General features: G+C 54.3%; 4 protein-coding genes and 1 non-coding gene across 5 annotated transcripts; 1 reads left to right on the top strand and 4 right to left on the bottom strand.

Annotated features, from left to right (window-relative positions):
• Nucleotides 1-1,451: 1,451 nt before the first annotated feature.
• BO72DRAFT_469736 (putative MFS aflatoxin efflux pump) lies at nucleotides 1,452-3,388 on the bottom strand (the record flags this gene model as incomplete). Its single annotated transcript, XM_040946978.1, has 6 exons — nucleotides 1,452-2,152; nucleotides 2,209-2,389; nucleotides 2,437-2,772; nucleotides 2,829-3,089; nucleotides 3,152-3,303; nucleotides 3,343-3,388. The coding sequence occupies 6 exons, from the start codon at nucleotides 3,386-3,388 to the stop codon at nucleotides 1,452-1,454; spliced, it is 1,677 nt and encodes a 558-aa protein (XP_040799976.1).
• Nucleotides 3,389-4,095: 707 nt separating this feature from the next.
• BO72DRAFT_449393 (alpha/beta fold hydrolase) lies at nucleotides 4,096-5,386 on the bottom strand. Its single transcript, XM_040945012.1, has one exon. The coding sequence runs from the start codon at nucleotides 5,290-5,292 to the stop codon at nucleotides 4,336-4,338; it is 957 nt and encodes a 318-aa protein (XP_040799975.1). The 5' UTR covers nucleotides 5,293-5,386; the 3' UTR covers nucleotides 4,096-4,335.
• A 366-nt stretch (nucleotides 5,387-5,752) lies between these two features.
• On the bottom strand, nucleotides 5,753-7,879 carry BO72DRAFT_449390 (aminotriazole resistance protein). Its single transcript, XM_040945011.1, has 3 exons — nucleotides 7,370-7,879; nucleotides 6,799-7,308; nucleotides 5,753-6,736 (listed from the first exon to the last, which is right to left on the bottom strand). The coding sequence occupies exons 1-3, from the start codon at nucleotides 7,633-7,635 to the stop codon at nucleotides 5,890-5,892; spliced, it is 1,623 nt and encodes a 540-aa protein (XP_040799974.1). The 5' UTR covers nucleotides 7,636-7,879; the 3' UTR covers nucleotides 5,753-5,889.
• Nucleotides 7,880-8,587: 708 nt separating this feature from the next.
• On the top strand, nucleotides 8,588-8,659 carry BO72DRAFT_t171. The gene has a single exon. It is a non-coding gene; the product is annotated as a tRNA-Arg (tRNA).
• A 1,185-nt stretch (nucleotides 8,660-9,844) lies between these two features.
• On the bottom strand, nucleotides 9,845-12,145 carry BO72DRAFT_407258 (glycosyltransferase). Its single transcript, XM_040942350.1, has 8 exons — nucleotides 11,923-12,145; nucleotides 11,656-11,871; nucleotides 11,452-11,600; nucleotides 11,041-11,402; nucleotides 10,825-10,985; nucleotides 10,503-10,763; nucleotides 10,337-10,445; nucleotides 9,845-10,284 (listed from the first exon to the last, which is right to left on the bottom strand). Exons 1-8 carry the CDS (start codon nucleotides 12,113-12,115, stop codon nucleotides 9,933-9,935), a joined length of 1,803 nt encoding a protein of 600 aa, XP_040799973.1. The 5' UTR covers nucleotides 12,116-12,145; the 3' UTR covers nucleotides 9,845-9,932.
• Between the last annotated feature and the right edge of the window lie 315 nt (nucleotides 12,146-12,460).

The following is a 12,460-nucleotide window of genomic DNA, read 5'->3' as shown; positions in this document are numbered from 1 at the left end:
GTAAATGAAATTCTCCTTCTCTTCACGGTGTGCCACCCAATAATCTGTGATGTTCTCCTAGTGGCCAGGAGGGCTATAAAAATGATCATGACCATTCTAACAACTCGCCTTGGCCACGCCACCATCCATCTGGCCCTGTCAAAATTATCACTTGACTATCTCATAACACAGGCAATCAAAGTCCAAATTTGCTCCTGAGTCCCGCCACAATGGATGATTGCGATGTATTGTTCGGCCCATTGTTTCTGTCTGGCACAGAAGAGCCCGTCATCGGCTGCACGTTGCGAGCGGTAGGCCCACACGTTGACCAGCTGAGCTAAGACGACCTGGAACTGAAGCTGGTCCAGGGCATGCATGCATACCGGACCACTCTTCCCCAGGCGTCTCCTTTCTACGGGGTGATCTACCGAAATTGCCTGGTGCGATTTTACCGGGAGGTGCTGGGCGAACCGGGAGCGATAATCACCGAGTATCATCCGACTCTGCTGTGGGGACCCAGGGCGATGCATGTCGATATTGATCGTGAACTCATCGAGCTGTGGTTTAAGCAGGCGCGGGGCGTCGCTGTGCGTGAACAGTGGTAGGTGACTGTATACTCGAATACATATCTACTCTTTCTCGATCGAGCGCGAAATTCGCCGCTTTTTACTGCTATTATCTTTGGTATGAGATCATAGATACAAATCAATATCCAACCACTTGTTTTCAGTAGTAACAAACGAGGTATGTGATAACTCCGGGCTAGCATATGCGATGCTGATATCTCATGCCGTGCTTGTACACAGTATCAATCAAATAAGCGTATATCCCCTCTAGCCTCATCAATGCCAGAGTCCTTTACTTACGCAAACCTCGGCCATCAAGCTCAATAATTTTACATCTGCTGCTATTGTGTTTCCCAGGCATCTATGTGGCGTGGCCAACCCTAGGCCTACCGGCTCATGAGCGCCCGGCGGACATCCTAATCCCCGAGCCTCCAATCCTGCAGCGAAACCTGCTCGGACCTTCTCTCCCCCGACTAGGACTGGAAGTGCCTCCTTTTCCTAAAATCTACTTCTTCTCTTTGCCACTCGAAGATGCGACCGGCCATGGGTTTAGGAAATGTTGGGATCATAGTAGACCATATCTTGCTGGTCGTGATACTTGTAACTTGGGACTCGTGGCCAAGTCCAGATATAGAATACTCAGTGAGACGGTTATGCTTCCTCTATAGTCTTGAATGGGCAGACAAGCAACAAAGAATGTGAAATCTGTCTACAAAGTCCTCGAAAGAAAGGGTAGTGTCGGAAGCGCGACGGATAGAGAGCCATCTACCAAAGATAAGACCGTCCGAACCAGAGAAGCGAATATGTATTGAGTTAGAATAGAATTACTATGGGAAATCTAGCTAATAGATGCGTATTGCTCCCCGTTTTCAAGAAAGTAATCAAAGATAAACAAAACCCCGAAGTCTATTGACCCCCCGCAGCATCCGCTTTCTTCTCTGCACTCTCCCCCTTCTTCTCCGCATCAGGCTGAGGCTGCCCCTGCTTGATACTCCTCCACTCCAGCGTCGCGGCGCCCAGCAGCGTCAAGCACGATATGATCAACCCAGCCCAGAACACCCTCCTGAGCGCCTCATTATACGAATGTAGCACCGTACCACGCAGATCCGCCGGCATCGCATCCAACAGCTCCGTCACGCCCCCGGAGGTGACCAGCCCGCGATCAAACCCCGGCAGCCCGGCCAGCCTCTCCACCAGCTGATTAGCCAGGATATTCTCGCCGACCGACACGAACACCGCCGCCCCAATGAGCTGGCCGAACAGCATCAGCGCCAGCCCAGACGGCACGTCGGGCTTCGGCAGGACGGTCTGCGCCGCGAGGTTGGGAACCTGAAAGCACAGCCCCAGACCCAATCCGTAGATGATCTGGTAGCCGATCCACTTGCCCGCGCCGGTGTCCACCTGGAAGGTGGTGAGGAGACCCGCGCCGACGGCCATGATGCAGGATCCGATGATGGCTAGGGGGGTGTAGTATCCGACTTTGGAGTTGGTGATGCCCCCGCCGATCGAGCCGACGACCATCGCCAGCATCATGGGTAGAAGGCGGATGCCAGACTCCACGGCGGAGTTGCCTTTGATCGATTGGAACCAGATGGGGAGGAAGTATACTGCAATTCATGTCAGTGACGTGTCATGGTTTGCGGTCAGACAGAATATCAACTACCGAAAATGTAATTTCCGGAGCCCACACAGAGGGTCTGCCAGAAGCCGGAGATGATGCTGCGCTGCGAGAAGATTCGCACGGGGAGCGTCGCGGTCTTGGGAAGGAAGATCTGCGCGGCGATGAACGAAAGGAGCAGGACGCCTGCGAGGACCAGGCAAGCCACGACGCGGCCGTTGCTCCACTGTTGAGTGTTAGTTGCGGTCTAAGGGATCAATCTCGATGACTTACGGAATACGTCTGGCCACCCCACTGGAGTGCCAGAATGAGGCAGACTACACCAGAGACCAGGAGTGTAGTGCCGAGGAAGTCCAGCTGTATCAGCTTCTCAGTCCACGAGACTCTGGTAGTATCTTGCTTGGGAACCTTGAGGCAAAAGGCGATGAAGACCATAGCGGCGCCACCGATTGGCAGGTTGACATAGAAGCACCATCGCCATGTCACATTCGATGTAAAGGCGCCGCCGATCAAGGGTCCGACGATTGAGGCGATGCCGAACAGGGCACCGAACAGCCCCTGGATTTGGGGACGCTTCTGCAGAGGTACCGAATGGATGATGCACATGATCTATCATAGGACTATTAGCATTATATCTTCTCCGAAATAGGGACAGACTGCTTCACAGTTCCAGCGAGAATGCCAGCAGCACCAACGCCACAGATAGCTCTTCCAACGATGAAGGCCACGGAGTTGGGGGCAGCACCGCAGATGGCAGAAGCAACCTCGAACAGTAGAATGCTGGCGAGGAAGACTGTTCTGACAGAGAAGAGCTTGTACAACTTGCCAAACAAGAGTTGAAATGCGCAGCATGTCAACAAGTAGGCGCTGCCGTACCAGCCGACGTCGTCGAAGGAGTTGAACTCATCGGTGATTTTGGGGATGGCCTGTGAGTTGCGTACACATCAGCGTCAAGTCAGGACAGGACATAAGAAAAGGATGCTCGTACAGTCGAGATAATCGTTCTGTCCAGTGCGACCAGAAACATGGCGACAAAGGCCGAGACAATCAGACAGACAACCCTAAGTCTCGATTGACCCTCGGGTGGGCCCGGAGGGCCAGAAGGGCCCCCAGCATTGGCTGCCCCTTCGCTTCTGGCTGCTGCCTTGTCCTGATTGACCAACTCCGGATTCTTGGTACCAGCTGACTTGATGCTCGCAGAAGTGGATGTGCGTGGGGGATCCATGATAACGTGGTGTTCGGCGCTCCGCGAGGCAGGGGCGCAATCAATCGGATGAAAACGCACGAGTGGTGAGTCTGTTTCGCAGGCAGATCACTTATCGAGGGAAATGAAGGTTTTTAAAGGGCCGCAAGGGGCTAAGAGTGCGTTCCAAGACATTCACTTCAAGCAATTGGCAGTGAGCATGACCAGCGGTCCGGGGGTTGCAGAACCCAGTGGTCGGGGGTTAGAAAGTGCGAGGCTTTGCAAGTGGCGTCAAGTTCGGCCCTCATAAACCCCGACTTTTCCCCTTCATCCCTTTTTGTTCCATCAACAAACCACAAACCTGGCATTCGGACTCCGGGACTTTCTGCAGCATGTGCGTCTAAAAGCTTGGTAGCCTGAAGCCATGGCGACGCCATTCTCTGCATTTTCACCGATTGCGCCCGTCCGAGCGTGAGTGCTGACGGTCAGCGACGCAAGGCCAAATGTGATCGCGCCCCAGATTCTGCACGATAATCACCAGTCGTCCTTCACCGCGTTGATAATATCTGGTCAAGTGCCATGAAGCACGCAGATTAGCAGTGCCTGATCTGCGGGTCTAATCAGACCTGGCGCACACCCTTTGTCTCTCTCATCGCTTTGGAACTTGATCTGCATCGACCTGCACATCCGTGTTACTGAGAAGGGCTTGATACATAAAGTGGATATTGTTGAAATTGAGATATCAGCTTCTTCTGACCAGGATGAACGGACGTGTTCTTCACACACAAAGCAGGTCAGGATGCTCTTGAGCAGCCTTAGTCAATTTTCGACTATAGCTATGTCGCATCTTTCATCGTGTAGTTTGCCTCAAGCTTGACAATTTTGCAAGGTATAAGAGTTATCCCAGCAGTGTAGAGTGCAATGCCTCAGTATGCGACTGATCAGTCTCAAAATACTATCCAGACCTGGCCAAACATCCCCAGGAACCCTCAATCCACCAGCCCCAGGACCCAAAACACCTCATCCCGAATCACCTCCGGTGCAACCAACTGCAAATTATGCGTCCTCGCCTTGCCTGTCGCATACACAAACCGACTCCGACTCGACAGCGACAGATGAGCCCGTTGCCCTCGCTCATCCATCTCCTCCATGACCGCCAGCCGCTCCGCCAGCCGCCGTCTCGCCTCCTCCGAGCCATGCCCATGCTCCACCCCATAAGCATAAACCTTCCCAAAATCCACCGACTCATTCGCAAAAATCACACTCAACCTTCCGTTCCCCAGCGCCTGCACCCCCTCGGGAATCGCCTCATTCAACTCCTTGGTACTCGCCGCAATGAGCGCCAACTCCGCCTCCGCCGTCGCCCGATTCCTCACCTCATCCTCCTTAATCGCCCGATACTCCTCCGGCGTCACCGCCACGTTCTCATCCAACCCCACAATGGCATAGTAATCGGAATTCCCCATCAAACTCGGCCAACCCGCAGGCAAGGGGGTTTGCGCCCGCGGCGAGTCGACGATCACCATCCCGACGACGACGTCGGGGCCGCGTTGGCGCAGGAACTCGCGGACCAGGACCCCGCCGTAGGAGTGGCCGATCAACACGTACGGCGGCGGGATCTGCGCCGCGTCGAGAAGCTGGGTCAGCTCGCGGACGCGGTTGTGCGCTGTCGGCGGCAGCAGCAGCAGCGGGGAGGGCGGTTCGCTGCTACGCCCGTAGCCGGCCCGGTCGTAGGTGTAGACGCGCGCCTGGGCGGCGATCAGGCGCTGCACCGCGACCCATTCGACGTGCGAGCTGCCGAGGCCGGCTTCGATGATCACGGCCGGGGGGAGGCTGCCATTGCGCTTCTGGCGTTCGGGGCCCGCGGCGGAGAGGAAGAGGGAGGGCCCGGGTTCGGGTAGTGGGACGAGGGCGGAGTGCGTGCCTTTGTTCCAGGAAGTGGTCATTGTAGCTGAAATGATTTTGAGTGGGAGGGTTGTGATGACCAGTCTCCAGTGTGTAGCTTGGGGTATGAGCGTGAGAAGCTTGAGAAGAAAGAGGAAGGGGATGGGGGCGCTACTGGAATTAAGTCTAGCTGCTCGTGCTTATCACACCAGTGGGCCATGGCAATGCTTATTCGTGCAATTGACTGTAGCCTGGTTCCTGGCATGTTAACTAAATAGGAACTAGATGGTTAGTGAAGTATAACAGTAATACTATAAGTACTGCGCTGGTCAGTCAGCTCCCGGGCTGTATACTGTTGGTATAGGAGGTGTAATGGATATACAATGTAGACTCAGGTGTAGTAAGATGCAAGACACCGCTAATTCTTCGCAGTGGCACAATCTATTTTCATACATTCTACTGCAGGACTTTACCAAATCTAAGGGTCTACTGAGCGTACAAATGATAGGGTATAGCCCATACCAACAGTCTATCGTGTTTCTAATCTCCAGTCATTAAACAATAGGTACATCGCTGTTGTGGTATCCGTCGTCAGCACAGTCTATAGTTATATTCACCCCGCTGATGTTATTGCCCTTATTGCCCCCAATGCTCCCCCCTCAAACCTCCCCACGAGCTTTCTCTTCCAGCACACTGCCCCTACTCTCACTCAACGCCTCCGAATCAGCCTCCGACCCCTCCTTGCCACCAGTATTTCCCTGGCTTCCAATCCTCAAAAACGCACACAACGGAATCCCCAACGACGCGATCCCCGCACAGTACAAAAACGTCGCACTATAGGGCTCAATCGGATCGCCCCTGAAGTAACCCCCGGTGGCCGTGCCCCTCGCGACAACCGCATCATAAATCGCCGTACTAATCCCCATCCCGATCGTCACACACAACTTGGTGACAGTCTGAAAGATCCCGCCCGCGATACTCTGCTGCGCGGGGGGCAGCGAGCTCATGACGTACATGTTGGCGACGCAGAACTCGAAATCCGCGCCCACGACCGCCAGCACCAAACCCGGAAAGATGAACGCCCAGTAGCTGCTGTCCGAGTGCTGGAGGCCCATGAGCAAGAACGAGCCGACGTAGGCGGTGGCGCCGACGGCCATCAGCAGGCTGTTGGAGACGCGGTGCATGATGAGGCCGGCGATGATGTTGACGATGATCCCGCCGATGGCCATGGGCAGCATGTGCACGGCGACCATGAGCGGCGAGTAGCCCTTGATGCGCTGCATGAACAGCGAGACCCAGAAGGACATGATGGGGAACGCCAGGAAGCCCAGCAGCAGGATGGCAATCACCAGCGAGAAGTCGCGGTCGCGCCAGATGCTCATTGGCACCAGCGGGTAGGCGTACCAGTTCTCCCAGAAGACGAAGGCGATCATGAATAGGGCGCCCAGGACGAGGAGGACGAGGACGTAGGGGGTCTTCCAGCCTTGCGGGGCGTCGGAGCCCAGACTTTTGGTTGTTGGTTAGTATACGAAACAGTAAAGACGATGAGACGGAAGAAGGGAACTCACCTCAGGGCACCGGAGAACATCCCGATCCCCGCGATCGTAAGCAACGTGCCCACGATGTCGAATTTCTTGATCGCCTGCACGGAGATCTCCGTCTTGGGCGAGTGGTCGACCGGCACGCTGAAGACGGCCACGACCACCACCACGACGTAGATGATGGCCAGCAGGAAGTAGCTGGCGCGCCAGTTGAAGATCTGCGTCGCGATCCCGGAGAATACGCTCCCAAACACGAAACCCATCGGGTTGCCCGCGCTGAAGCACGCGAACACCCGATTCTTCCGCTTGGACGGCCGTTGGTAGATGTTGGCCAGCATCCCTTGGCCCGGCGGCACCGAGGCCGCCGACATCAGGCCCATCACCCCGTTGAGGATGTCCAGCTGCAGCGGCGTCTTGCTGAACCCAGCCGCCAGCGAGAAGACGGCGAATAGGACCATACTCCCTAGAAAGAGGGACTTGCGACCGAAGAGATCCGCCAGGCGGCCGAAGAAGAGCAGGAAGGATCCGGCGGCCAATCTGGAGGGCAGGGTTAGCGTATGATACTAGGGCTAGTGGTACTTGGGGAATGGTTGCGTACGATGAGGAACCGCTGAGCCAGGTCAATTCCGCCGTGGTCATGTTCAGATCATTCTGGACTTCGGCGGTTATCACGGTGACGGCTCCGCTGACGAGCGAGGACATGGCGATCGCCATGGTCGCCACGGCGACAAACATGATTTCCTGGACAGTGGACGAGAAGACTTCAGGGCGGGCTTCATCGTCGACCGGGCTGGTCGCAGCTATAGCGGTGGTCACCCCGTCGGATTTCTCCGACGGTAGACTACCCTCAGTCGGCCGCTCCATGTCGTCTCGGAGCATCACTAGAGAGTACCGAGGGGTGGGGTTGAAGGGAAGGGAAGAGCGGATAAATGATCTTGATCTCAACCTCGAGCCATGGGGAGTATAAATGCCGGGTGGGCAATGGAAGTATCACCGCCATTTGGGGGAGAACTTGCCAGAGAGGAAACTGCATGATTACGCGATGGCGCGGCGAAATTTCCGCAGCGGCGATGAGTGCAAATTTGGGGTTATTCTCGATCGGTCTTAGGGTTGGTCTTGGCCCTCTGTCTCTACGCAGTTTGAACTGCAGTATTCACTCCGTTCCGAAGTCCGACCACGCCTCCTTTGATTGCGCTGACTCACAATCCACAGGATCAATGTGTACTAGTCAAATGATCTGATAACAAATCCTCAGCCTATGCCACTCGAATTCTGCCTACAGTATCCAGTTGGCCTCGACAATTCACCGCCAGTAACTTCCTGCAACTGTTCGGCTCGAGCCGCAGCTCGGGATCTGAGTTCCGAATGCGGTAACATTGACACTTTCTCTGCAGTGTTCAATTGACTCCGTCCTGCTTATTGCTTACCTATTGAACTGCTGGCTGCATAGATTTGCTTTCCAACTCAACAAGTGACCGCTCACATGCGCATTCTTACGTGTCCATCAGTTGTTGCCCTCAACCTGAATCATCTCTTCCATTGTCCTTCTGTTCGGAAACGACCCGGGTCTGGATTCTTCTTCGGGTGGAGACTGCCTCTCCACTGTTCCGGGCTTTAATTCAGCTACAATTCTTCCCACAGTGTGCAGGTATCATTTTTCTTACCATGATGTTGGAGCGATCGGCCTTTTCGCACGATGTCGAAGATATCATTTTCCACCAGGTTAAGTGAGAAGTGAGCAGAAAAGGCACTACCTGATCTTCAGCGGCAGGCTGGTATGGTGTTAGGAGCATTACGGTGAAGTTACGTCATCCGAGGTCTCGTGGCGCAATGGTAGCGCATTAGTTTCCGGTACTAGAGGTTGTGCGTTCGAGTCGCACCGGGATCGTTTTTTGTTTTTCCCCCTTCTGCCCAGTTCCAGTTGAAGGTCTGTCACCGCACTTGTTGCATACATCATGTTTCTTTTTTTTTTCTTTTTCTTTTCTTTTCTTTTTCTTTTTTTTTCTTTTTCTTTTTTTTTCTTTTTCTTTTTTTTCTTTTTCTTTTTTTTTCTTTTTCTTTTTTTTTTCCTCTCTCTTTTTTCCTTTTCTGTTTGCACCTTGCATTGTTCACTCAACGCTACTGTGAGGACTATACACCCTGCATATGAAATCCTCGATGTAGGAGCCGAATCCGATTTGGCAGTCTCGAGACTTGCTGTGGAGAGTGAGAAACATATTTCGGGTCATGATGTTAGTACTTGACCAGTCTTTTACGGAAGATGAAGGTGACAAAACAGAAAACGGCCTCGCTTCCCATTGAATACTCTCGATAATCACTTCCAAACCATAATCCAACACAGACTGCCCAAACATGCTCAGAATCTCCTAACGCCAGCCACCCCCCCTCAACCGCTTTCAAAAACATCAACCACATTCCCCCTAAACTCAAGATTATGGATCTTGTCGTTCCGAAACCCACGATCCAAATGCCGCCGGCAGATCGCCTCCACGTGCTCCTCGTTCCTGAGCTGGATCTGGTTCGTAGAAGATGATACCTCCCGAGAATCGCGTCTTGCTTGTTCTGCTTTTGACGAGCCTGGTCCCCTTTCCCGGGTCGCATCCAATGCATCGGCGGGGAGCTCTTCCTCGCGACTGCTGTTCTGCCTGTGTGCCTTCACGCTCTTCACCCCGTACGCGACGCTATTGACCACCAACGCGGTACCTAGCAAGCAGCCCGTTAGCAAAACACACCAGCCCAGGACGATTCAAAGGGAAATGGGACGAACTGGTAAAAGGAAGCAGAGCGATGTTCCCGAAGAACCGAGCGGTCCCGACCCCGACGTCCTTCGCGAGGTTGGGTCGGCCCTTGCCGCGGGGCTTGTCGCCGCCGTCGGGCATGGAATCCTGTGGCACCACAGAAAATCAAGTTAGACGGCAATATCGAGATGGAATGTTTGCGTCGTGGCGTGATACCTTCTGCCGCAGCCCGGGGACCTTGCTCACCAGGTCCGAGGCGCTGACGATATCCTTTGCGGCGTGGGAGATTCCCCCCCAGTAATCCTTGGTCGGACGTTCGGAGGCGGGTTGCGTGGATGGGATGTTATATGGGCACCGCGTGATCCTGCATTCGGGTCAGGGGGTCCATCTCATGGCGGTTCAGGTTACGGATGTGGGAGAGGCCTACAGCACGAGATCCGTAAGCTTGATGCGTTGCTCCTGCAGCAGGACGGCTGCCGCCTCCGGGGAGATGGTCTGCGACGGTCGGTTCCAGATCTGGTACATGGCCAGGTCCTGCTTGGTCATGCTGCAGGGTTGGACCTGCGGAGGCAGCCAGCGGTAGAAGGACTTGATGGCGCTGGCGGCCCCGGCCTCGTCGAGGAGTTGTCGCTGGATGGCTCGGGTGGTCTGTTGGACGTCGGTGCGGAGGCAGAAGCCGATCGCCTGGGCGAGGGTCTCGGAGGTGAGCTCGTTGGCGCGTAGTGGCGAGGCGGCGGCGCCGATTTTCGCGAGAGTCTGGCCGGTTAAAAGGTGGCTGGATGAGTTAGTATCTAGGAGTTTCGTGATAAGAGCCCGGGGAGTGTTACTCGTCGGTCTGTGCGATGACCACGCTTGGTTTGCCGTGCCGTAAAGCCGTTTTCGTGGTGTCTATGCTCCCGTTGTGGACGACCAGAGATGCTCTGGGGAGTAGCCAGTCTGTTTGGAAAAGTGAGTGATGCTGACACCACATCAAGGTAGAGACGTGGAACCTACCGCTGGCGCTGGAGCTGACAACGTAAACGTTGGGATTGTCCAGCCTCGCACAGACGTGCCGGCACTCTTCAGAGACAACAATCCGAAGCCCACGATTTAGTATACTCTCCTGGATGACTGTCACCAGCAAGTCCGAGTCCACGATGCTAGGGTCTCTCATCATGAGATAAATCGGTGCTGCGCCCGACGAGATGAAGTTGTCAAGATCCTTCGGTGGGCGGTCGGACTCTTCGGTTTCGTGGAAAATATAGCCGGACATCTCTGCAGGGACGTCAACCAGTTAATTCAACTCTTGTAATGGTCAGAGAGCGTATTCGCTCACCATGATTGATCGCCCAGTCCCTCGGCTTCGGAACCAGAACCCTCGAGCAGAAGTACGTGTGTGGAATCTCGTGGTCCATTATCAGCCTTCCCGCCACAGTTGGGGAAATGCTCATCAATCCGAGAACCTGTCGTCGGAATATGTTGAGGGGCTCCAAGATTCTGGTATCCTGATGTTAGTCCTCTTTTCTCACTGGACAAGAATCGCTGGACTCACAAACGCCACGTCGACTCCTCAATTAACGCATAAGACAACATATTGGCAGTCGGCTGATCGATCTCCTCGTTGGGATCCAGACGCGCTCTAGGATGCGGGAAGGCTTTGGTAGGGCTCTGCGGTGTCGCGGACATGATCTGCAGCGGGATCGATAGACGTTCCGCGCAGTGGATGTGGGCATGCGCCGTTGGGGTGGCGATGATCGCGTCCGCCATGAAGGGGCGCGCGTCATCTCGGTATGGCGCAATGCAGGCTTGCCAGCATCGTTTGTATGCTTCAAAGAGGGAATGGCGGAGGTTGCGGACATGGTTCGCTCGGTGATCGGCTGAGTTGAGAGTCTGACCATTGGCTGTACTGTAACTCTATACAGAGAGTCAGTCTTACTTTCTTAATCCGAGAAGGAACACCTACTCGTGGGGATGAGGTGATCGGAGGGATGGCGAAGAAGTCCAGTCCGTGACTTCGTACCCGCGATGCGTATGAGACATCTGCAGCGATCCGGACCCGGTGGGAATCTTGCTGGAGTTGTTTTGCGATGCTTATGAAGGGGTCAATGGATTCTGTCCTGGAGTTTAGCATTGAGATGAGCAATGACAGGACACCCGGCGTCATTACCATCGACGACCATCACCACGATGTCCAGTGGTGGCGGGTTAGGGCTTTCCGGTTGGGGTTCACCACATGAAGGAACGCTGCTGCTACTCCCTCCAGACTCGCTGCGATTTAACCCTACACTCACCAATCGAGCCTGCGTGCTCGGCCGCATGAACGCCTGGATGAAAGCAGACGTGCGCGACGTGATGTCCGCATTGATACTAAACTTGCTATCTTCTGATCGCAATCGTTAAACAAGCAAGAGCAGGTGGCGGCCGATCAACTCACTTTCCGGCGCAAAGCAGTAGTCCAGCTCCCGTGAATCGTTGGTAAACTCAGGGGAAAAGTCCGGCTCGATGGTCCAGAGGGACGCTTCTGAGGACGCGACTGAAGCACGCGCGGGCGAATATGCAGGCGGTGGATCCGAGTAGTCATCAACGATGCGGATTTGTTCGATGTTCAAAGATTCTTTGGAATCCATGTTGCAGCGTCTCAGGAGAGATGTAAGTGTAAGGGTTGTTGACAGTGGAAGGATCGTTGGAAGAATTATATTCACAATCAAGCAATCTAAGTTAGGCTACCATGCTTTTGTCTTTTAGTCTTTTCAGTTCAATAATAGAACTATATTAAGAACCAATTAAAGTGTCATTGATTTAGCTTTTTCCGATACACCGCGCATCGATTGCGGCAGGTGCCCTCAGCCGGACGCATGGCGGTTCCAGAACGTGGCTCGATAGTGGAGCAAGACGAGACCCCAACACATTGCTAGAAACCACTTTAAAGCCAATTGAGTCGTCAGGTAAGGGACAGAAAGGTTGAAACAAAA

The sequence above is a fragment of the Aspergillus fijiensis genome, assembly GCF_003184825.1.
Source record: "Aspergillus fijiensis CBS 313.89 unplaced genomic scaffold BO72scaffold_33, whole genome shotgun sequence".
NCBI lineage: Eukaryota > Fungi > Ascomycota > Eurotiomycetes > Eurotiales > Aspergillaceae > Aspergillus > Aspergillus fijiensis.
Note: the sequence above shows the minus strand (reverse complement) of the source record. Positions and strands in the feature narration are given on the sequence as shown.

Excerpts from the sequence above, each read along its gene's own strand:
- BO72DRAFT_449393 (XM_040945012.1), bottom strand. The coding sequence starts at position 5,292 with ATGACCACTTCCTGGAACAAAGGCACGCACTCCGCCCTCGTCCCACTA.
- BO72DRAFT_449390 (XM_040945011.1), bottom strand. The coding sequence starts at position 7,635 with ATGGAGCGGCCGACTGAGGGTAGTCTACCGTCGGAGAAATCCGACGGG. Across the intron at positions 7,309-7,369 it reads TGGCTCAGCGGTTCCTCATC|ATTGGCCGCCGGATCCTTCC; the intron begins GTACGCAACCAT and ends CCTGCCCTCCAG. Across the intron at positions 6,737-6,798 it reads ATGTTCTCCGGTGCCCTGAG|TCTGGGCTCCGACGCCCCGC; the intron begins GTGAGTTCCCTT and ends AACAACCAAAAG.
- BO72DRAFT_407258 (XM_040942350.1), bottom strand. The coding sequence starts at position 12,115 with ATGGATTCCAAAGAATCTTTGAACATCGAACAAATCCGCATCGTTGAT. Across the intron at positions 10,764-10,824 it reads GGACTGGGCGATCAATCATG|AGATGTCCGGCTATATTTTC; the intron begins GTGAGCGAATAC and ends ACGTCCCTGCAG. Across the intron at positions 10,446-10,502 it reads TGTCAGCTCCAGCGCCAGCG|ACTGGCTACTCCCCAGAGCA; the intron begins GTAGGTTCCACG and ends TTTTCCAAACAG.